The sequence below is a fragment of the Pristis pectinata genome, chromosome 26, assembly GCF_009764475.1.
Source record: "Pristis pectinata isolate sPriPec2 chromosome 26, sPriPec2.1.pri, whole genome shotgun sequence".
Taxonomy (NCBI): Eukaryota; Metazoa; Chordata; class Chondrichthyes; order Rhinopristiformes; family Pristidae; genus Pristis; species Pristis pectinata.
Genome location: NC_067430.1, coordinates 20,940,625 through 20,962,223, shown reverse-complemented (window position 1 = coordinate 20,962,223; position 21,599 = coordinate 20,940,625). Strand labels below are relative to the sequence as shown.

Below are 21,599 nucleotides of genomic sequence, written 5' to 3'. Positions count from 1 at the left end.
ATCATTCGCAAACACTTGTATGAAAAAAAGCCCAGTGAGGAAGCAGCAAACAGTAAGGTGGGGTGGAACAATGAGAACTGTCAGAGAAGCAGAGAAGGAACAGGTACTGAACAGGTGCTCAAGTTTAACAAAGATATTAATCAGCAAATTATTTTCAAAGCTACAGAACAATGCCGTATTCTGCAGAAGGCTGTACTCCTGCAGAGTTACTAAAGCATAGAAAAGGCAGAACACAATTGATATTAATTCATAAATCTTGAGGAGAAAGTGGAAGAAAAGCAGACAAAACAAAAGTGAATTTATGAATCAAGCTGTAGAGAGACACTTTTTAACCAACATGATAGAGCTCGTTTGTTAATACCACCTAACAAATAGGACATTGGGAAATGGGACGTTAGAGTGATAGTTGAACAAATTAGATACCTAGTGAAACTAGGAGACAGAATTAGAAATACACATAGAAATCAATTAATTTCCTCAAGAGATATACAAATGAACACCAAAGAATTATTTGATCATGAGTGTTTTCTAGAAGTTCATCTGGCTGGGACTGTGAAAGAAATGACACAAGGTTCTGCTGAATTGTCAAGATGTGATGGCTTCCCAGGTGAAGGGCATACAATGCCAAAGACACAAGTTCCTTTGGCAAGTTCAAAGACACTTGGGCAATCTGTAAAGAGGTTAAATCCATAAATAATGTGAATATGTGAATCACTTTTTTTCCCCAAAAAGGCAAAAGCAATGCAATGTATGTAAATATGTGCTGTAGGCCTGACACAGCACACGTGCACAGTGTAGCTGGAGGGAGTGGAATAAACAAGACCGTGTTTTAGAAGGATTCCATGTATCTTGGTGATTCAACATATTTCTTGCACTACATGCGGATAGAATAAGAGCCCATACATATATTGCAATCACAACGTTGCCTGTGGGATTTTGCAGTATGTAGATTGACTGCTAAGTCTATCTGCACTACTACATTGAAGGCATTTCAAACAGTATTTCATTAGCTGTAAAGTGCTTGAAGACATCCTGCGGTCTTGAAAATCTCTGGATAAATGCATGTCTTTCAACTCTTACTTTTATCACCACACTGAGCTGCTCCATTTAATGACTCAGAGAGAACTTCAGAATCAACAAAGATAGTTAGTCTTAATAGTCATTAGGAGTACAGACATGGCAGACCACATGCTTCTCTTGTGCACGTGGTGCAGAAAACCCCAGGGTATCGCCGCACTGTGAGCTGACTGCTTGATGGAGATGCTTCCTCAAAGGAAGGAGCAATCGAGGTGTGAGTGTCAGGGCGCACCAGCAACAGCCCAGCTGGGGAAGGTCTCACACAGAACATGTGGTGGAATCTGCAGAGCTGAGCTAGAGAGCAATTTTGAAAATGTGAAATTGAATGAATTAATCCTCTTAAATTTAGTTAAATCTCACCCAGTGAGGCAGGAAAGATTAACAGCAAGGGAGCACCCCCTCTGCTGTAAGCTGGCCAAGAAAAGCTCTGAAGCTCTCTATAAATGTTGGTTGTCTGAAATATCCCACCTGACCTGCAGACTGAGGAAGTGGTTGGGGAGGGGAGAAGGGATGATTTATGAAATATGCTTTTCCTCTTTGTGTGATGTTGCCTCCCACCCTCTCCTAACACAACAGTGGAAGACTGTCGTCTGTAGCACACCATCTTCTATTTCTGCCTTTCTCATGTCTCGATGGGTCAATCAGCTTCATCAGGCAACATGAAGGATCAAAGTCAAATGGGTTTCTTCATAAAAGATACCCTGTATCAAGCGAGCTTTGAGAAATGTCTTGGTTTTGAAGATTTTACCTTCTCCAGTTCATCCAGGATCATGAAAGGACGATAGCAGGCTGGGGGAGTGGCAAGTGCAATGTTCTGAAACACTGCGTAACCACTTTCTGCTCTTTGGTCGGCCACAGTGGGAGTGGAGCCTTTCTCCTCTGCTGAAAGGTTCTGACACCCTGCAGAAGTATGACAATAAATAAATACATTCACACTGACTGCTGTTATCTCATCCATTAACAACACAAATATAGTATCAGGCCACCCAACCTATCAATAACTTGCTTGTCAAACTCTTTGTCCCCACCATTTGCAACAGTGCCTAATAACCTTATCGAACTTCCACTTATACAGTGCCTTTATACAGTAAAAAGTTACAAGTTGCTTCACAAAAGTGTTATCAATCAACGTTTGACACAGAGTCCCACCAAAAGATACTAGGACAACTGTCCAAAAGGTAGGCCAGAGAGGCAGGACTTAAAGACTGACTTAAAGGTGGAGAGAAAAGTTGATGTGGAGTTGCTTTGGGAGGGAATTTCAAAGACGGATGATTGACAATTGCGGAGGCAGAACAGGCTAGAAAGGGAGTGATGCAGAGATTGTGATGGATTTTAGAGACGGAGGAGGTTTTAGTGTAGTGTGGAGGGGAACTTACAACCAAATTAAGTATCTTATGTCATATTTAAAAATCCCACTCTTCTACAACAATTTCCTTTTGGCACAGTGCATTTCACATTCTCATAGCACTTTGACGAGTGATTTTTTTGGATTTGCTTTTATTTAGTTCAAATGATAAGATTTTATGGCGCTTGAATTGAATAAAAGCACATAGTGCAGATGTGTCATGAGGAATCATTCATTTACTATCCTGTCAGATTTTTTAAACCCCTCAATTATCAGATCATCTCTTGAACTGCATATCAAAATACTGGAAAATGAAACACCACACCACAATGTGTATTCTTTTTATCAACAATAATTTCACTACAGCCTTTGAGGGAAACCAGGCTTTCACTTTTTTGTTACTTGCCCTGAGGACATCGGTGTTGGTAGAACTGCTGATAGTTACTGCCTGTTCCCCTAGTTATCCTGAGAAGTTGGTGGTGAGCTCCTTTCTCTTTGAACTGTTGCTGACCTGCTACTGATGAAACTCCCACAATGCTGTCAGGCAGAGGAATATCAAGATTTTGACCCAGTTATTTTGAATGATGGAAGAATGAAATAGATCCAAGGCAGATAGTGGTGACTGGAGAGGTTGATGTTCCTGTTACATTGCTGCTGTTTCCATTCTCTGTGGCGCAGATTTGAAGGTAACATTGTTGTAAATTATTGCGATTGACTGGTGATGGGAAGGATGTACATGGATCTTGGTGGCAGGGGTGCCAATTAGATGGACCACTTTGTCTTAAATATAATTAAACAACTTGTGTTTTGACCCAGCACTAGTGAGTTTCATGTGACTCTTATGGATTCTGATAGAGGGATTGACGGGTCCTTTAAAAGTCCCAGCTCCTCTCTTGAAATCACCCAGGCATCCTGGGATGTACAGAATGAGGACTTTCTGAATGCTAGTCAACAATAAGAGGGGTGTGAATATCATATTGATCTCGTCCGCCTTCCCATATGTTTACCTCAGCAAAAAAATCCTGACTTATTTACACCTCTTCAGCTCCTTAGGGCCCTCTGTACTTTCCCGGGTTAGGATCAGCTAATCCAACATGGACCAGATACTGAACCTGGGACCTCTGTCGTCTGTGTAGTCCAAGTGCCCAGTTGATGGCATATTCCTCAGCTGTTTTGTTGAAAAAACCTAGGTAACTTTTGATTTTTATTCCTCTTAAATACAATCTGCAGTCCTTGAAATAAATCCTCGTTGAGTATCCATGCTCCATGCAGAAAGACCTTGGCTGACTGGACATGCTGGCATTCAATTTGAAGATTTGTCACCAAATTCCAGCCTGGAAGTGACTTGCAATGAAAGTGATTTTTTTGTTGTGTTCTGCATTTTTAGGATGGAAACAGCCTTTCTCCGAGATGAGCTTTTCCAGTGCCAATACCTCAACTGCTCCATTTGATCAGAGTCCAGTTTATTGCCAACTTATGAGTTACGTTTCTCCTGGACTCTCCACTGCATGTACAGGTGATCATCTTATATTAATAGCCCTTGGTTCTGGTCTACCCACAGGAGTGAATACCTTCTCATTCTCTAACTTGCCAAACCCTTCATAATTTTCTGATGTGGGCTTATCTGCCTGCTTTCAGTCATTGGGGTAATGACTTAGGGTATCCATGTCATCTTCTGCATTGTTCTCCCCACAACAAAGAAGAATTGAGGAAATATTGGTCAATGGACTTTGCTGAGATAACGGAGCATGGAAGTGTGCATAATGCCCTGTGGGTAGCAGTACCAGTGCACTTCTGGTTCCTGAGCAGCAGTATCACCATGATATTCACTGACTTAAGTCACAATGCCAAACACAGTGGAAACCATTGATTGTGCCAGAAGTACAGGGAGATAAATCTGTTTGTGTTAGCAAACAGCTCACTTCCATGCTGTCTGACACTCAGAGTCAATCACCTAATCCTTTCCCATCTGTTCAGATTTTTATTTCTTTAAGATAAAAAAACACATACACACAATTAACTCCTCAGAGCAAATGAAGGGCTTAGCAGCAAATACCAAGGATGAAAGAATCATCTGCAGCAGTTTGGTGGTAACCCTATTGGCACTGCACTGGAAAATGCTGGGGTCTGTGCTCACAGCAGAAGAACTTTCCCTCTTAGCCCCAGCTTCAATACTTCATTTATTTAAAAGGCCTGGATTACAATCAGAAACTCAGTGTTTGATTCAATCTGGAGGCCATTTTCACTGGCTAATAGGTCATAGGGTCCGATGTATGAGACATGTTCCTTGTTGCCCTTGGCAGTGTTAACTGTTAATTTCATACATTAGTGTATCCAATATGAATTGGACAAATTAATTAGTAGTTCTTGTGAGGGGTGGTCACCTTTGCTACAATTAATGTGACTCCGAATTGTAAGAGTGATTTGTTAATAGCCAACATGTCTTTCTTTTTCTGAACTTTCTCCCTTGCTGCCACTGCCACCATTGCAGGATTGCCGTTCCATAACCCAGTGATTAATCTTCGTACCTGAGTGTAGAAAGGCAATGTTGGCTGTGGTAGAGATAAATCCAGCCTTCACCTGATATTTGGATTGAGCCATTTATCTGCAGAGATAACTTGGCAGTGGTTAGGTACCTCCCCACTCCCAGCCTTAGTGTACATGATAACATCTCCTACCATTCAAACTGGGACCTAATAACTCAGAGGCCTAATACGTCCATCAGCAAAACAGCACATGGCACATTTGCCTAGTAAGCTTGCTCAAGGGAATGTGTGATAAAATGGGTTATGTCTTCATTGACGATTATGGTTTAACAGTACATGCCTGAAATATTCCTTAACTATTCTGCATCTAACTGTGTTTCTTCAATAAATAAATACTATATCAGAGTCTATTTTTGTATAACAAATTTTGATGTCCACATACAATGGAAACTGCTTATGTAATCTTCTTATGCTGTAATTACCTCCTCCTTCCATCTCCTGAATAAGTTTGACTTATAACACCACAGGAGACTGGCTGGTTTTGAGGAGAAGCAGAGCTAATTAACAAATAAGGCCATTGTCGCTAATAATCAGAATCACTACTTGTCCTAAATTCTTCTTTAAAGAAAAATTCTTAAGTGTATGTGAAATATGAAGGGCGCAGAGCTGTGCAGTGTTTAAGCAGATTGTCACCTCTAGGGCTTCGGTTGGAATCTGACCCAGAGTAATGGGATGACTTCTTCTGCTCTGCTCTGAGGCTCTTTTTGCTCCATGTCAGCTGTTCCTTCACCCCTCTTCCTTCCAGCATTATCTGTGCTGATTTCAGTCACTGTTTGTCACTGTTTACACTAGACAAGCCTGGGAAGAATCTGCAGCAAAAGAATGGGATATCCATCAGCCAGTTTGCATATTAAATTAGCAATCTCAGGGAGGCAATAAGAAGGATTGGTATGGAAAATAGTAACCCTTGCAGAAAATGAGATTGGGAAATAATCTGATTTTATGATGGATTTCAAGGAATGGGTCTTCTCAGTCACTAGCTTCAGCACCTTCAGTGAAGCTCTCCACTGGCTGTACATGACCTATATATTGAGAAGCAGTTATGACAATATGGCACTAAATACAAACAGACAAACCATTCTCTTCACTAGTGGGATGGAAGAACAATATTCTCCTTGTAATACTTGCCATGCCTGAACTAGGAAGGTTTTATACTGGTTTTGGATGGAACTTTCTCCCTTGTGCTGCTTTAACAAAATTGTCATACCTTTAAAACTGGCAGAATAGAGGGAAGCCTCATCCAAACAAAAATAAGGCTGAGAGGAAACATTGTCATGCTGTTCCAAGGTGAGGAAAGCCTTGGGCCATAGCCATTGATGACAGCTCTGGTTTTCTCGATCTTTAGTTACAGGAGGTGATGCTATATTGGAGACGGTACATGTCTGCACGGCGGAGAGATCTAGAGAAGTGGTGGAGAGATGGTTCCATTGGTGCATGGGTGGACAGCACTGCCAAGGATAAGCTGATAAGAGAGGCCCAAGGCTGAGCTCTAGATAGGCTCAAAAGATGATCTGCAGGGCTAAATTCAATGCTGATAGTAATGGATTTCCCTGAATTGCAATCAGGGTGAAACTTTGTCCATTTTACCAAGTAGGATCTTCCAGTCCATGATTTTATTGAGGCGTATGACCAGTATGACCCTAATTTGTAATGACCACATGTAAGACTCTATATTTGCCAGGTGTTTGGAAGTCAACATAGGAGAGTAAAATGGCTGGTCCTGATGCAGTGTTTTGACCCAAAACATTGACAATTCCTTTTCCCCACAGATGCTGTTCAACCCACTGAGTTCCTCCAGCAGATTGTTTAAACATAGACATGGAACATTACAGCACAGTACAGTTTTTGTCACAAGGAGAGTAAAAATCAGGTTCTGGGGAAATGGAAGAGATGACCAATGGAGACAAGTTAATAAATGCAGGAGGTTTGATGCCAAGAGGAAGAGGGCAGCTTTCCACATCCTCTGTCTCTCTGTCCTCTCACTATCTGTCAGACACATTGTCCGTTTTCTCACACCGTCTTAGGTATTTTTGCTTTATGCCCAACATTTTCTCCAGTTCTGAACTTTTTGCTTAAACTCTGTTCTCAGTCCTACTCAACCTGCAAGTGGGTAAGCTAACTTGTAACTGCTCTGTGGTTTCATGGGCACAATCAGTATCTTGGCAGCTCATGAGGTATGTTGAAAACTAGGCACATGGGAATTGTATGTGCAGAATAGGCCACTGATACATTAAAGCAAAACAGGGTCAGGTTGCAGCTTTACATTTGAGATATGATTGAGTCCTATAATGAAAGTATATCAGTAGATCTGTAAAACCACTGAAATATCTACAAGGAAACTGAATTTTAAGGTATGCGCCATTGGAGTTGGGGTGGTCAGGATGTCCTATTGCTATTCAGTGAGGGATGACATCACATCTGAGCTGATCCTGTCCCTACCCGATGATCAAAATAGCATTGTCTACAGACACAAGGATCACTCCCTACTCAAACAAGGATCACTTAGTGCAGTCACTCATCGACTGCGCACACAAGGAGCAATGAATGCATAGTTGGATCACTGATGATGTTCACAGGATCACTGACTGAAGTAGAATAAGTCTGGATTAAGCTAAGAAACAGCAATGAGCTGAAAGCATTGATGTATAAAGTCCCCCAAATAGTAATGGCAACGTAGGGCATGGTATAAATCAGAAAATTAGAGGTACATGTAACAAGGATGATACAGAAATCATGGGGGACTTTAATCTACATGTAGATGGGCAAACCAAATTAGCAGCAATACTGTTTAAGAGATAATTTTCTACATCAGTATATTGAGGGAGCAGGCTATTCTAGATCTGGTATTGTGTACTAAGAAGGAGTCAACTGATGATCTGGCAGTTAAGGGCATTTAGGGAACAGTGATCATAATATGATCAATTTTCTTTAAAGATTGAAACTGACTGAATCTGAAGCTAGGATCAAATCTGAATAAAGCAAACTATGAAGGCATGAGGTGTGGGTTGGCTGTGGAAAATTGGAAAACTACATTGAAGACTCTGATGATCAACAGGCAATGATTATGCACACAAGGATCACTGACTTTATTCAGAATGATAACTGGTTACATACACAAAGAAACATGGACTGTACACATAAGAAGTACGACACACAGATGTCCCGGACTGGACAGACAAGACTCAGTGACTACATATTAGAATTATTGACAGCTCACTAGGATTATTGCTCACAAATATACTAAGTACACAGACAAGAATCTCTTAGTGCAGACAAGGATCACCGATTGCATAACAATGTCACTGACTACACACACAGGGATTACTAAGCACACAAAAGGATAACTAACAAGCCATAGGATCACTAATTGCAGACACAAAGATCACTGACCACTCACACAAGGATTATTTACTACAAGTGAGTACACTAAGATCACTGACTACACAGATTTCACTGATGGCACACACAAAAATAAATGACTGCAGAAAATTGGATCACTGACTACACACACAAGAATCTCCGAGACATGATTCACATGCAATTTTACTTACTACAAGAAAGGGTCATTGACTGCACAAGGATCATTAACTACATACATCACTCACCACAGACTACATATCTGTGACGAGAGACTAGGTTCACTTCATAAAAAATCGCTGACAATTAACACAAAGATCACTAACTATGGACATTGCCTATCATTGAGTACAATCATAAGGGTCAGTAATTGTGCACACAAGGACCAAGGACTACACACATAAGGATCACACTGCACACAAAGATCACAGACCGGGACCACTGACGACACGCTCGGGTCACAGACAATGCGCAATAATAACTGACTACACTACACAAGGATCACTGATGAGGATAATTGTCTGAATTAAGGAGGGTCATTGTCCATACACACTGCATATATATCACACACAGATACTGCAGCAGTTAGTGCTGCTGACTCACAGCTCCAGTAACCTGGGTTCAATCCTGACCTCGGGTGCTGTCTGTGTGGAGTTTGCATGTTTTTCCTGTGACTGTGTGGGTTTCTGCTAGGTGCTTTGGTTTCCTTCCGTATCCCAAAAGCTCACTGGTATGTTAATAATTTCTGTAAATCACCCCTTGGTGCAGGTAAGTGGCAAAAGAATCAAAGAGGAGTCGATGAGCATGAGAGAGAGAACAAGTTGCAGGGCTACAGGGGAAATAAAGAGGAGTTATGGGGATTGATGGAATTTCTCTGTTAGGAGCCAGAGAGGACCCAATGGGCAAATGGCCTGTGTCATAAGATGTAAGGATCAGTTAATGCACATAAAGGTTATTGATGACACACCCAAAAAAATCACTGACTACATTTGTTTTTTTTATTCCTACATCTGTTCATTGTCCTTGAGAATGTGGTGGTGAGTTCCCTCCCTAGACCAATGGCTTCCTTACCATAGAACCATAGAACAGCACAGCACAATACAGGCCCTTTGGCCCACCATGTTGTGCCGACCTTCAAACCACTCCTAAGACTATCTAACCCCTTCCTCCCACATATCCCTCTATCTTAAGTTCCTCCATATGCTTATCCAACAATCTCTTGAACTTGCCCAACGTATCAGCCTCTACCACCACCTCCAGCAGCGCATTCCATGCACCAACCACACTCTGGGTGAAAAACCTCCCTCTGACGTCTCCTTTGAACTTCCCACCCATTACCTTAAAGCCATGCCCTCTTGTATTGAGCATTGGTGCCCTGGGAAAGAGGCGCTGGCTGTCTACTCTATCTATTCCTCTCAATATCTTGTATACCTCTATCATGTCTCCCCTCATCCTCCTTCTCTCCAAAGCCCTAGCTCCCTTAATCTCTCCTCATAATCCATACTCTCCAAACCAGGCAGCATCCTGGTAAATCTCCTCTGCACCCTTTCCAACGCTTCCACCTCCTTCCTATAATGAGGTGACCAGAACTGGACACAGTACTCCAAGTGTGGTCTAGCCAGAGTTTTGTAGAGCTGCATCATTACCTCGCGGCTCTTAAACTTGATCCCACGACTTATGAAAGCTAACATCCCACAAGCTTTCTTAACTACCCTATCCACCTGTGTGGCAACTTTCAGTGATCTGTGGATATGAAGGCTCTGGTGAAGGTTCTCCCACTGTGCTGTTAGTTTGGGAGTTCCAGAGCTTAGATTCAGTGATGACGAAAGAACAGCAAAATACTTCATAGTCATTCTGGTGTGGAGGGAAAGCTGCCGGTTGTGATGTTCCTGCGTGCCCTGAGGCCTGTTCTTTTTGGTGGTAGGGGTCATGGGATTGGAAGATACTTTTGGGGTAGCCAAAGTGAATGACAGCAGTGTATTTTGTAGGCAGCACACACTGTAATCATTGTGTGTCAATGGTGGAGGGAATGGATGTTTAGACAGTGAAGAGTATCAATCAAGAGGCCTCTCTGTTCTGGATTGCTGAATGTTGTCATCCGGACAGGTGGAGAGAATTCCACCATGCTCCAGGCTTGTGCCTAGTAGATGGTGGAAAGGCTTTGCGGTGTCAGGAGCTGAGTCGATCCCACATGATATACAGTGTCTGACCTGTTCTCGTAGCCACAATAGTTAGGTGGCTGGTCCAGTTTAGTTTCCAATTAATAAGAAGGTAGAATATAAGAAATATAAAGTCATAGAGTTGTACAGCACAGAAGCAGGCCCTTCAGCCCATCTAGTCCATGCTGACCTTTTGCCCATCTACGCTAATTCTATTTGCTCATATTAGGTCTCTATTCCTTGCTTACTTAAGTGCCTCTCTAAATGTCTCTTAAACATTGTGATTGCATCGGACTCCACGACCTCCTTTGGCAGCAAGTTCCAAATGTTGACCACTCGAAAAAACCTTCCCCTCAAGTCCCTTTAAAACTCCTTCCTCTCACCTTAAACCTCTGCCTTCTTGTTTTTGCTACTTGTAGCATTGGAAAAAGATTCTGACTACCTACCCTATCTGTGCTGCTTAGAATTTTATATAGCTATCAGCTCACCCCCTCAGCCTCCTTCATTCCAGAGAAAACAAGTCCAATCTCTCCCCATAACTAAAGTCCTGAATCCAGGCAACATCCTGGTGAATTTCCTCTGCACTCCACCCAGTGCAACCAAATCTTTCCTACAGTGCAGCGACCAGAACTGCTCACAGTACTCCAAGTGCAGTCAAGGTATTTTGTAAAGTTGCAAAATAATGTCCCAACTTTTATGTTCTATGCCCCAGTAAGCATGCCATATGCCTTCTTCACCACCTTACCTACCTGCGTTGTCACTTTCAGGGAACTATAGACTTGAACTATTGTTTATTGACTACAGCTCTGTCTTCATTACTATAATTCCAAGCAAACTCATCATCAAACTCTGAGACCTGGGACTCAACACCTTCTTTTCCAACTGGATCCTTGACTTCCTGACCAACAGACTACAGTCAGTGAGGATAGGCAGTAACATCTCCCCCACGACTATTCTCAACACTGGTGCCCCACAAGGCTGTGTTCTCAGCCACCTACTCTACTCCCTGTACACTCATGACTGTGTGGCCAGATTTTGCTCTAACTCCATCTACAAGTTTGCAGGTGATACCCGTAGTGGGCCGAATCTCAAATAACAATGTCGGAGTGCAAGGAGGAGATAGAGAGCATGGTGTCATGACAACAACCTTTCCCTCAATGTCAGCAAAAAAGAACTGGTCGTTGACCTCAGGAAGGTGGTTGTGCACATGGTCCTGTCTACATCGACGGTGCTGAGGTCGAGAGGGTTGAGAGCTTCAAGTTCTTAGGAGTGAACATCACCAACAGCCTGTCCTGGTCCAATCATGTAGACACTATGGCCAAGAAAGCTCATTAGCACCTCTACTTCCTCAGGAGGCTAAAGGACATGCCAAATTTCTTTAACCTCCTGAGGAAGTAGAGGTGCTGGTGAGCTTTCTTGGCCGTGGTGTCTATGTGGTTGGACCAGGACAGGCTATTGGTGATGTTCACTCCTAAGAACTTGAAGTTCTCAACCCTCTCAACCTCAGAACCATTGATTTGGACAGGTGCATGTACACTGTCCCCTTTTCTGAAGTCAATGACCAGCTCTTTTGTTTTGCTGACATTGAGGGAAAGGTTGTGGTGATGACACCATGTCACTAAGCTCTCTATCTCCTTCCTGTACTCTGACTCATCGCTGTTTGAGATACGGCCTACAACGGTGGTATCATCTGCAAACTTGTAGATGGAGTTAGAGCAGAATCTGGCCACACAGTCATGAGTGTATAGGGAGTAGAGGGCTGAGGACGCAGCCTTGTGGGGCACCAGTGTTGAGAATAATCGTGCCGGAGGTGTTGCTGCCTATCCTCACTGATTGCGGTTTGTTGGTCGGAAAGTCAAGGATCCAGTTGCAGAGGGAGGTGTTGAGTCCCAGGTCTCGGAGTTTGGTGATGAGTTTGCTTGGAGTTATAGTACTGAATTATAGTATAGCATTAGATTTTGTGGTCCTTTGTTTTTTTTTTAACATTCCAGATTATTAACTGAATTTAAGTAACACAGCTACAATGGTGGCATCTCTGGGCTGTTCAGGTCTGGAACTTAACTGCGGCACCGTTACCACCGTTCTCAAGGATCACTGGCTACACCCACAGAGATCATTGTCCACATGCACTAGGCCACCAGCAATTAGGAGTGAAGAGTGCAGCCAAGATGAACTTACACTTGTTTGGTCCTTTCGTGACCTCAAGTTGTCTTAAAAGGCTTTACAGCCAATGAAGTACTTCTGAATTGCAGTCACTGCTGTAACAACTTATTAACAACCATCAACATTGTGATAATGATGAAATATCTACTTTTAAGAATGGCTGAGAGATGAATGCTGGCCAGGAAACTGAAGTGAATCACTCTGTTTTGTTCTTGAAGTAGTGCAGTGGGATCCTATACCTAAGGGAGCAGACAGGAACTCGGTTTAAAGTTGCATTCAAAAGGCAGCAAACTGGATGGTGCAGGGCTCCCTCGGTACTTCATTAGGAGTGTCAGTATAAATTAGATGGGATTGAGCCCACAGCCTGAGGCAAACAGACCAGTGAGCTAAAGTTTTATAATCCAGATAACTCAATGCAGACTGGGAAATCGAGCCGAGGACCATGCCGAATCTACAACTCATTTCTGAACAACCTTCAATAAATTCCTTCAGAAGAGACACAGATCTCTCTGGTGAGATTATTCTGCGATTCCAGCTGTGTTCACAAGTAACATGATAAAGTACAACCATCACAATTCTCTGGCCTACACTCATTGTACAGAGGGTGCAGGATCCTTAAATCTTCTTAACTCTCAGAGTCTGGGTACACGCCCACCACCTGTGTGAATGCTGTAACTGTTTCATTTAGAGGCTTCTGTGGGCTTGAAGAGAGGAAATGATAAACTTAACTTATCTCAGTGATAGTTCAGTGAACCACATGGTATAGAACAACACCATACAGAGTGGATGATCCTGGATTTGAATCCTGGTTTATGTTGAGTTTCCTAATCTCAGATGGGGCAGCAGTAAGGGTAGTACAATAGTGAGGCAGGAGAAAAAAGGACTATCAATTCCTGATTGCAATGGAATAACCCACTGGAAAGCACGTGAAACAAATACCTGAGTTAGTTGAGTGAAAATATGATCACCTCATTCAGCTCACCATAGTGGAGGGAATACTCAGATTGTCCAAAGTCCATAATGAGAGAGGTACCAAGAGTATCATACAAAATGCTGGAGGGACTCAGTGGGTCAGGCAGCATTTATGGAGGGAAAAGGACAGTTGATGTTTTGGGTTGGGACCCTTCACCAGGATGGGAAAGAAAGAGGGGAAATAGCCAGTATAAAAAGGTGAGAGGATGGGGCAGGTGATAGGTGGATCCAGGTGAGGGGGGAATGATAGGCAGGTGAGGGAGGGGGAGAGTGGGAATGATATAAGAAGCTGGAAGGTGATAGGTGGACGTGACAAGGGGCTGAAGAAGACAGAATCTGATTGGAGAGGACAGTGGAATAAAGGGAAGAAGGTTATATCAAGAGCATGCTGCTCCCTGTGGCACTGTACCCAATAAGAGTTAGTGGTCTAAGAAAGGTTTATTAAACCAGTTATGTATGGAGCCAAGGTGTAATGCACAATAGAAAAGACCTTACAAAATGGTGTTGGTGAATGTTCATCAGGTTTATGATCAGACTGGACTTAGATAAAGAGGGGGCCTAGAAGAGACCACAGCAAGTGGTGGTGGGATCAAGGGTGAACAGAAAACTGAAAGGTGATCTACATGTAGAGGGATTCATACACCATACACAATAGCCTTGGACTGCTCAGTACTGCAGGGGCAGGACTCATGTTTCTTGTGAATGCCTCTTTCTCCAGAAGCTGTCTACACCATCTTGGCCCAAGATTCACCAATGTATATCTGGAAGTTGCATCAGAATGTGCATTGCATATTGCTGGATGCCACTCCACAAGTCTAGGCACTGCTATGCGCCATGATGTCATATGTGGGGGGGGGGGGGGCCCGGAAGCAATTTTGCTAGCTTTGTAAATGATGCTCTAAGCATCTGATCATTTTACTGAAAAAATTCTATTGTGAAGCTCACAAGAATGTTGGGTTAAACAATAAAATTTCTAATCCAATGTTTTCAGAAGAAAGAATATTAACAAAAATCTCTCATATGTTTGCTTCCATTAATAAATAAATTGGGGAATTGCGACCCTCACCACATCAGTGCCTGGACAATGTACTGTGTCTGCCAATGCTGTGTGAACTCAGAGGATTCAGTGCAAAACCACTATTAGATGCATTAATATACCAGCTGAATGAATTAATTAATTTTGAGTGGGTAATAAGTTCTATTTGACAATTCATTATTTTTCCTTTGGGGGAGGTCAGAGAACAGGACACTGGCAATGTCACCTCACTCGACTCAAATCCAACCCAATCTGTACAATTGTGCCAGGAATTTCATCTTTAGATGACAGTCATTTCTTATGTTTTTGAAAGAAAAGTGGGATGCTGAGGAATAAAGTCTGCCTTCTCAGGTCAGCGATCCCAAGCCAGAATTTGAAAAGTGAAAATCAAAACACTGTAGATGCTGGAAAACTGACAAAGGGTTTTCGACCTGAAACATTAACTCTGTTTCTCTTTCCAAAGATGCTACCTGACCTGCTGAGTGTTTCCAGCATTTTGTTTTTATTTCAAAGATATTGCCTCAGGTGGCCATGAAAGTACTTTGACTTTACTCACTGATTAGTGCACTGAGCAGGACAGAGCTAAACATTCAGAGTAGAAACAGCCACGAGGACCCATCATGAGTCAGCTAATTCAGGAGTGTTGCAGTCAGCCTCTGTGTCCCTGGGCTGAGGATATAGGGAGAGAAATACAGTTTTAGTTCCTGCTGTTGTCTGGTGTGTTGGTGTAGAATAACGACAGGTTGCAATGCCCTTTATCAACAAAAGGCCTGCCAACATTACCGGGTTCATGTGCAAGGAATAGCTACATTGACAAGGTGCTGGGTTGCAGCCGGAATCTATGGGTGTAGATCCAGTAGGAGCCAATGTCTATTATATTATAAAGATGGCATTTTCTGTTCTCAACATTGAAAACCTTCCCCATTCAAAACCTTTCTTTACCTTAAACACCTTGTGTGCAATGGTTTCTTGCTGTGTACCCCTTTGCCAATTCCTTGGTGCTCCATATTTTGCAATAATTAGCTTCTGCCCTTCCAAACAACCAGAGCCAGCTTCTCTGTACATGTGTGCATGACGTTGTTAGCTGGTCTACTGGCATGAACTGTGAGACAACAAAAAATACATAACTTCAAACTGATATATTGCTTTAAAAAAATTAATCATTTACTCCCTAATATCTCAGTGCATCTTTGAGTGCTAAGCATATGCTCAGTCCCAGTAATTTTCAAACATTATTTTTGGTCACTGTGTGAGCATCAAGACACACTGCAAACACAGACTGCAGAAGAGCTAAGTAATCAATAGGCTGCCTGTCACCCAACTCCAAACAGCTCAGTAGGGAGGAAGATTGAGAGGTGCTTCAGGCAGGTCCCAGCACAGTGCAAAGCTGAGCTGTGAGCATCAGAGTCTTTTGATGTAGATTCTGACTATTTTGCCTTACAGTGTAGTCTTGCATCATCGCTGTGCAAAAATATGTTGCGTCCTCAGACTCTTCTCCCAACCTCATAAAAAGTGCTGTATTATCCATTTCCCAAACCAGTTATGTCCACAGATTGTTTCAGAGGCAGGTTGCTGGGTGAAAGAATAGGATGCCAGCTCAGTGAATTGTCCAATCTGTTTCACTGCCCGTCTGAGCGTAACCTAACATGATCGACTGCTGAACACACTGAGACTGAGTAACTGATAAACCCAGCTTGAAGTGATTCAAGCTTCAAGGGATCAACTGATGAACCCAGCTTTAGGCAATCGACTGATGAACTGAGCTTCAAGTGAACAACTGATGAAATGAGCTTTGGGTGATCATTTGTTGAACCCAGGTTCGAGTGACCAACTGGTGAAGTCAGGCCCAAGTGTTCCACTGGCAAACACAGGCCCCAGTGATCCACTGGTAAACACAGGCCCCAGTGACCCACTGGCGAACACAGGCCCAAGTGACCCATCGGTGAACACGGGTCCGAGTGATCCACTGGTGAACACGGGCCCGAGTGGTCCACCGGTGCACACGGGCCCGAGTGATCCACCGGTGAACACGGGCCCGAGTGATCCACTGGTGAAGTCAGGCCTGAGTGATCGACTGATGACTCCAACTTTGAGTAATTGACTGATAAAGCCCAGCTGACTGATGGGGTGATTGTCACTTGCCTCAATTTGTTCTAATTGCTGAACTTTCACTAAATTGGCAACCTCCAATAGGGAACTCTCAAAGGTGTCAGGTAGGGAACTTACAGTAGAGCAAGGGTGCAGATTTTCTGAGGCCAGGATCCAAGCATGCGATGTAGAAGGAGCTTTCGCCTATTATTCACTCCGACTACCTGCTTCTGAATTTGGAGCTGGGTCTAATAGGCATTATATGCACAGAGATATTACAAGGCTATATTTTAAGGCTAAGACATTAAGCCATTATGTACCCAGCCCCTACTGCCCACTGCTGTCAGCACGTCTCTGGGCTGGAACCTTCATGAAGCTTCTTTAATCTGACCCAAAAAGCCCAGTAACGACTGTGGGCAACTGAAATCCACAAATATTCAGCTCCTCTCTTTGCCGTGTGTAAAACGAAATCATGTGTAACTTATTACAACCCTGGTCAATCATGGCAGTAAATGTGGTGAGTAATTCAACTGGAATCAATGCACCAAGATTTAACCCTGCTGCCCTTTCCAGATATGATTAGTGGAACCAAGTGAAGCACCAAATGCTTATAATTTTAACCTGATTGCAAGACATTAAATAGCGAGAAATAGAAACGTTAGGAACATTTTGTTTTCCTCTTCTCTATTGTGTTGGTGACAATCTGTATTCAGCTGATAGAAATTTCCCTAGCCCTGCTCTGACCCAGGGTTAATGAAATGCACAGCACATCACACTGATCAAGTGAATAATGCAGATTTTTTTTCTTTGTAGTATAAAGTTAAAGCCTAGGTCACAGAGAGAAGCAGCAGCAAGCAACTCCCCATGTGTCTCTTTTAATTAACACACTCGTAACTAAAGCTGCTGGCCAAGGTCAGACACCCGTCTTTCTCAGACAGGCAAGAGGACGCGACTCAGAACAGCGGGTATGAGGACAAGGGAACTGACCTCTCCAGGAGCAAAATGTCAATTAATTATACTTTTACTACCCTCTCAATTATTACACGCTGATAAACTGAATAGGATATCTGAAAATGGCACTAAATCATCAGGAAGTCCCTGGCTGGTGAGTACAGTGTGACAATTACCATAAAATTCACAGATGTGGTGCCTAATAATAGGGCATAAATAGTTATAGATTGTTTATGGCCTAATCCATACTCCTGTCATATTTCCCATCTCTTTAACAGGACAGTTTTGTCACAATAAAGAACTTTAAGGTGAGGGATGAAAAAATCAAAATAATCAAGTGGTTGAAGGTGAGCAGGACTTTCTTTGTGTATCTCCACTACAGCACGCAGACAAAGCTGTGGTTTCAGTTCAACCTCCCAGCAATGCTCAGATGTTGCAGGTTTGTGGACAGGCGTGGTGGTGAATGGTGGAAACAGGTTCTGTGCAGGGGAGGAAATTAAAGCAGAAAAATTCTGCAGATGCTGGAAAACTGAAACGAACTTGGAAAGTATTTGTCACTTAAGTCAGCAAGTCTCTGGGTAGAGTTAATTTTTCAGGTCAACAGCCGTCCATCAGAACAGGGGAATAAAGCTGCCAGGTGCCAAGTGGCAAAGGATACAAGGGGGCTGCATCGCTCCCAGCTGTGGCGGTCTCCAGGCTGATTCCTTTCCCAATGATCATAAGCAATAGGGAAGCACAGAGCATGGTGAGGGACAGGTCAAACAATACCCAGCAAACAGTGGACACCCTTGTGACAGAAGGGGATAAAATGGCCTGGATGATACAGCTCTCAGTACTGCTGATTCACTCATTGCTGCCTGCAGGAATTTTCAGCCCTAGGTAAGAAAGCTGCTACTTCACCACACATTGTGGAGTTTTACTCAAAAGTGCTGGACCCAGTTGTTCCCTTTATAAGATATCTTTATTAGTCACATGTACATCGAAACACACAGTGAAATGCATTTTTTGCGTAGAGTGTTCTGGGGGCAGCCCGCAAGTGTCGCCACGCTTCTGGTGCCAACACAGCATGCCCACAATTTCCTAACCCATATGTCTTTGGAATGTGGGAGGAAACCGGAGCACCCGGAGGAAACCCACACAGACACGGAAGAATGTACAAACTCCTTACAGACAGTGGTTCATTTGGTCCAGCAAGGCACGTGCTTGACCACTCTCTGGGGAGCAACTGGTGCATGGCGGTCTGGATCTCCGAGGAACTGTGGTCACATGGTTGTTGCGATGGGCCAGAACTTCTGAGTAAAACTCCACAGTGGGTGGCGAAGAAGCAGCTGCTGATCGTTGACTTCAAAAAGAGGAAGTCGGGAGACCACGTGCCAGTTCTCATTGGTGGGTCAGAGGTGGAGAGAGTCAGCGGCTTTAAGTTCCTGGGCATTAACATCTTGGATGATCTGTCCTGGGCCCAAAACATAGAAACAATCACGAAGAAGGTGCGCTCGTGCTCCTACATTCTCAGAAGCTTAAGGAGATTTAGCATAGAACATAACAGCACAGAAGAGGCCCTTCAGCCCACAACGTTGTGCCCACATTTTATCCTGCTCTAATATCTATCTAACCCTTCCCTCCCACATAACTCCCCATTTCTCTTAGATATGTGTCTTAGACATATGTCTAAGAGTCTCTTAAATGTCCCTAATGTATCTGCCCCCACAATGTCTGCAGGCAGTGCGTTCCACACACCCACCACCCTCTGTGTAAAAAACTTACCCCTGACATCCCCCTTATACTTTCCTCCAATGACCTTAAAATTATGTCCCCATAAGCATGTCACCAAACAAATTTCTGCAGATGCACTGTTGAAAGTATCTTGACTGGTTACATCATGGCCTGGTATGGCATTCCAATGCAAAGGAACACAAGAGGCTACTGAGAGTAGTGGACACCGCCCCGTCCATCACGGGCGCAGCCCTCCCCACCATTGATAGCATCTACAGGAGGCGCAGCCTCAAGAAGGCGGCATCTATCATCAAGGATCCCCACCATCCTGGTCATGCCCTCTTCTCACTGCTACCGTCAGGGAGGAGGTGCAGAAGCCTGAAGTCCCACACCACCAGGTTCAGGAACAGCTAATTTCCTACAACCATAACGTTCTTGAACTGACCTCAGCAACGGAACACTAGGGTCCACCTATTGCACTACTATGGACTTGTTTCTGATTGTGTTTTTTTTCCTGCATTTAATGTCTTTTTTCTCACAGTCTTTTTTTTCTCTTTATTGTCTTGTATAATTAATGTTCTGTGTGTTGTCTGAATCTATGTGCCTGTGATGCTACTGCAAGCAAGTTTTTCATTGTACCTGTACCTCACTGTACTTATGCACATGACAATAAACTCGACTTAACTTGGGAGGAAGCCTCACCCACAATGCACCCTAAGACATTGTTCACAGAGGGTTTCACAATACTCCTGACCTTATGGTAAGCTGGAGGAAGGTGAGTTGCTATACTTACATCAATGTAGATGTACTTGAAGCCATTGTCCTTTTTTCACTTTCTACCATTTCATGATAAACTTTACTGCCTTTTAATTCAGGTTTTTCTTAGTATTCTTCTTGAGTGTTTCTTGCACTTTAAACTGAGAAAGCTGGCTATGAATCTCAGTGTTCACAAAATTCAAGCCCCAATCCCTCCCCTACATGGATTGAGGGCCACAGATGGGAAGATGACACGCATTGGTGAGACTGGGTCCCCTGTGGATTATTTGATGAAACAGGACTGAATAATAAAAGAGAAAGCAGATGAACTAGATAATGGAGGTCATTAAAACAAGACTAGGGTATGTGAGTTCCCAGAAGGATTGGAAGGTAGGACACCATTAACCTCCCATTGTACCTTACCTAAGACTTAGTTTTTTTGAGTTCAGAGCTGTATTTAATGTTTTCCACATATTGCCTTCTGCTAAAACACTTATCTGCAAACTTACAAGCTGAAATAAAACATTTTTTGGAGTCTCAAGCAATGTAGACCAGGGAATATGTTGGTCTAATTCTCTAAGGATGCACACAGCTGATGATATAAATAGGAAAGAATTATTATATCACCCTGTCATATTTACTGAAGCAATTTACTGGATTGTTTTTGGACCTTTGTTCAAAAAACATTTAGTATTACTTTGCAATTGACGCAGAGCAAGATCCCATCAACAGTAAAGAGATGAATAAACAGTTTTCAATGGTGTCAGCAGAGGGAAGAAAGTTGGCCAGACCTGGAGGGCTCCCTGCACTTCATTAGTTATCATCACAAGGTCTTTCCCAGCACCGGATTAGCAGATTGCACTTTGCAGAGCTCATGCCACAAAGTAAATGTTACTTTGCTACCAGGTACAGAATTGTTCACTTCATTTATATATCTGATTTGTACACAAACAATGTAGCACCCACTCAAGGCTGAAGTCCTGGAATGGGGCTTGAACTCACAAACAAGAGACCCATACACTAAATCAAACTGATATTCTATGTATCCTTGCATTATAAGCCAAGTGTAGAAGCTGACAGCCTGCAAAGAGTGGACTGAATAAGTTTGGATTGATTCCACTGATGTTAAGTTAGTATTTCTCCTTCCTCTCATCTAGGCTGAATAGAGTTCTAACACTCCCTGGTATCCTAATCAACAGTGTGAGGGAAGTACGTTCCCATGTTAAGTAATTATTATCTCAAGGAGGACATGCTGTAATTCCATCAGGGAATCTTCCTATTGCTAAGCCATCATGATAATGAAATTAGTTACTGTAAGGCCCAATTATAACTGCATCTGAGATCTTACCCACTCTGACAAGCTACAGTGCCACAAAGATGAGTGCAGAAATGATGCCGCTTTGTTGCACATGGTGGAACACATATCCGGCATCTGC

General features: G+C 43.0%; 1 protein-coding gene across 1 annotated transcript in view; it reads right to left on the bottom strand.

Annotated features, from left to right (window-relative positions):
- Positions 1–1,783: 1,783 nt before the first annotated feature.
- Positions 1,784–21,599, bottom strand: part of LOC127583230 (MORN repeat-containing protein 1-like) — a 115,306-nt gene continuing 95,490 nt past the window's right edge. Inside the window, exon 12 of the mRNA XM_052039001.1 lies at positions 1,784–1,977. Coding sequence (XP_051894961.1) covers positions 1,784–1,977 — 194 coding nt within the window. The remainder of the gene's footprint in view (positions 1,978–21,599) is intronic.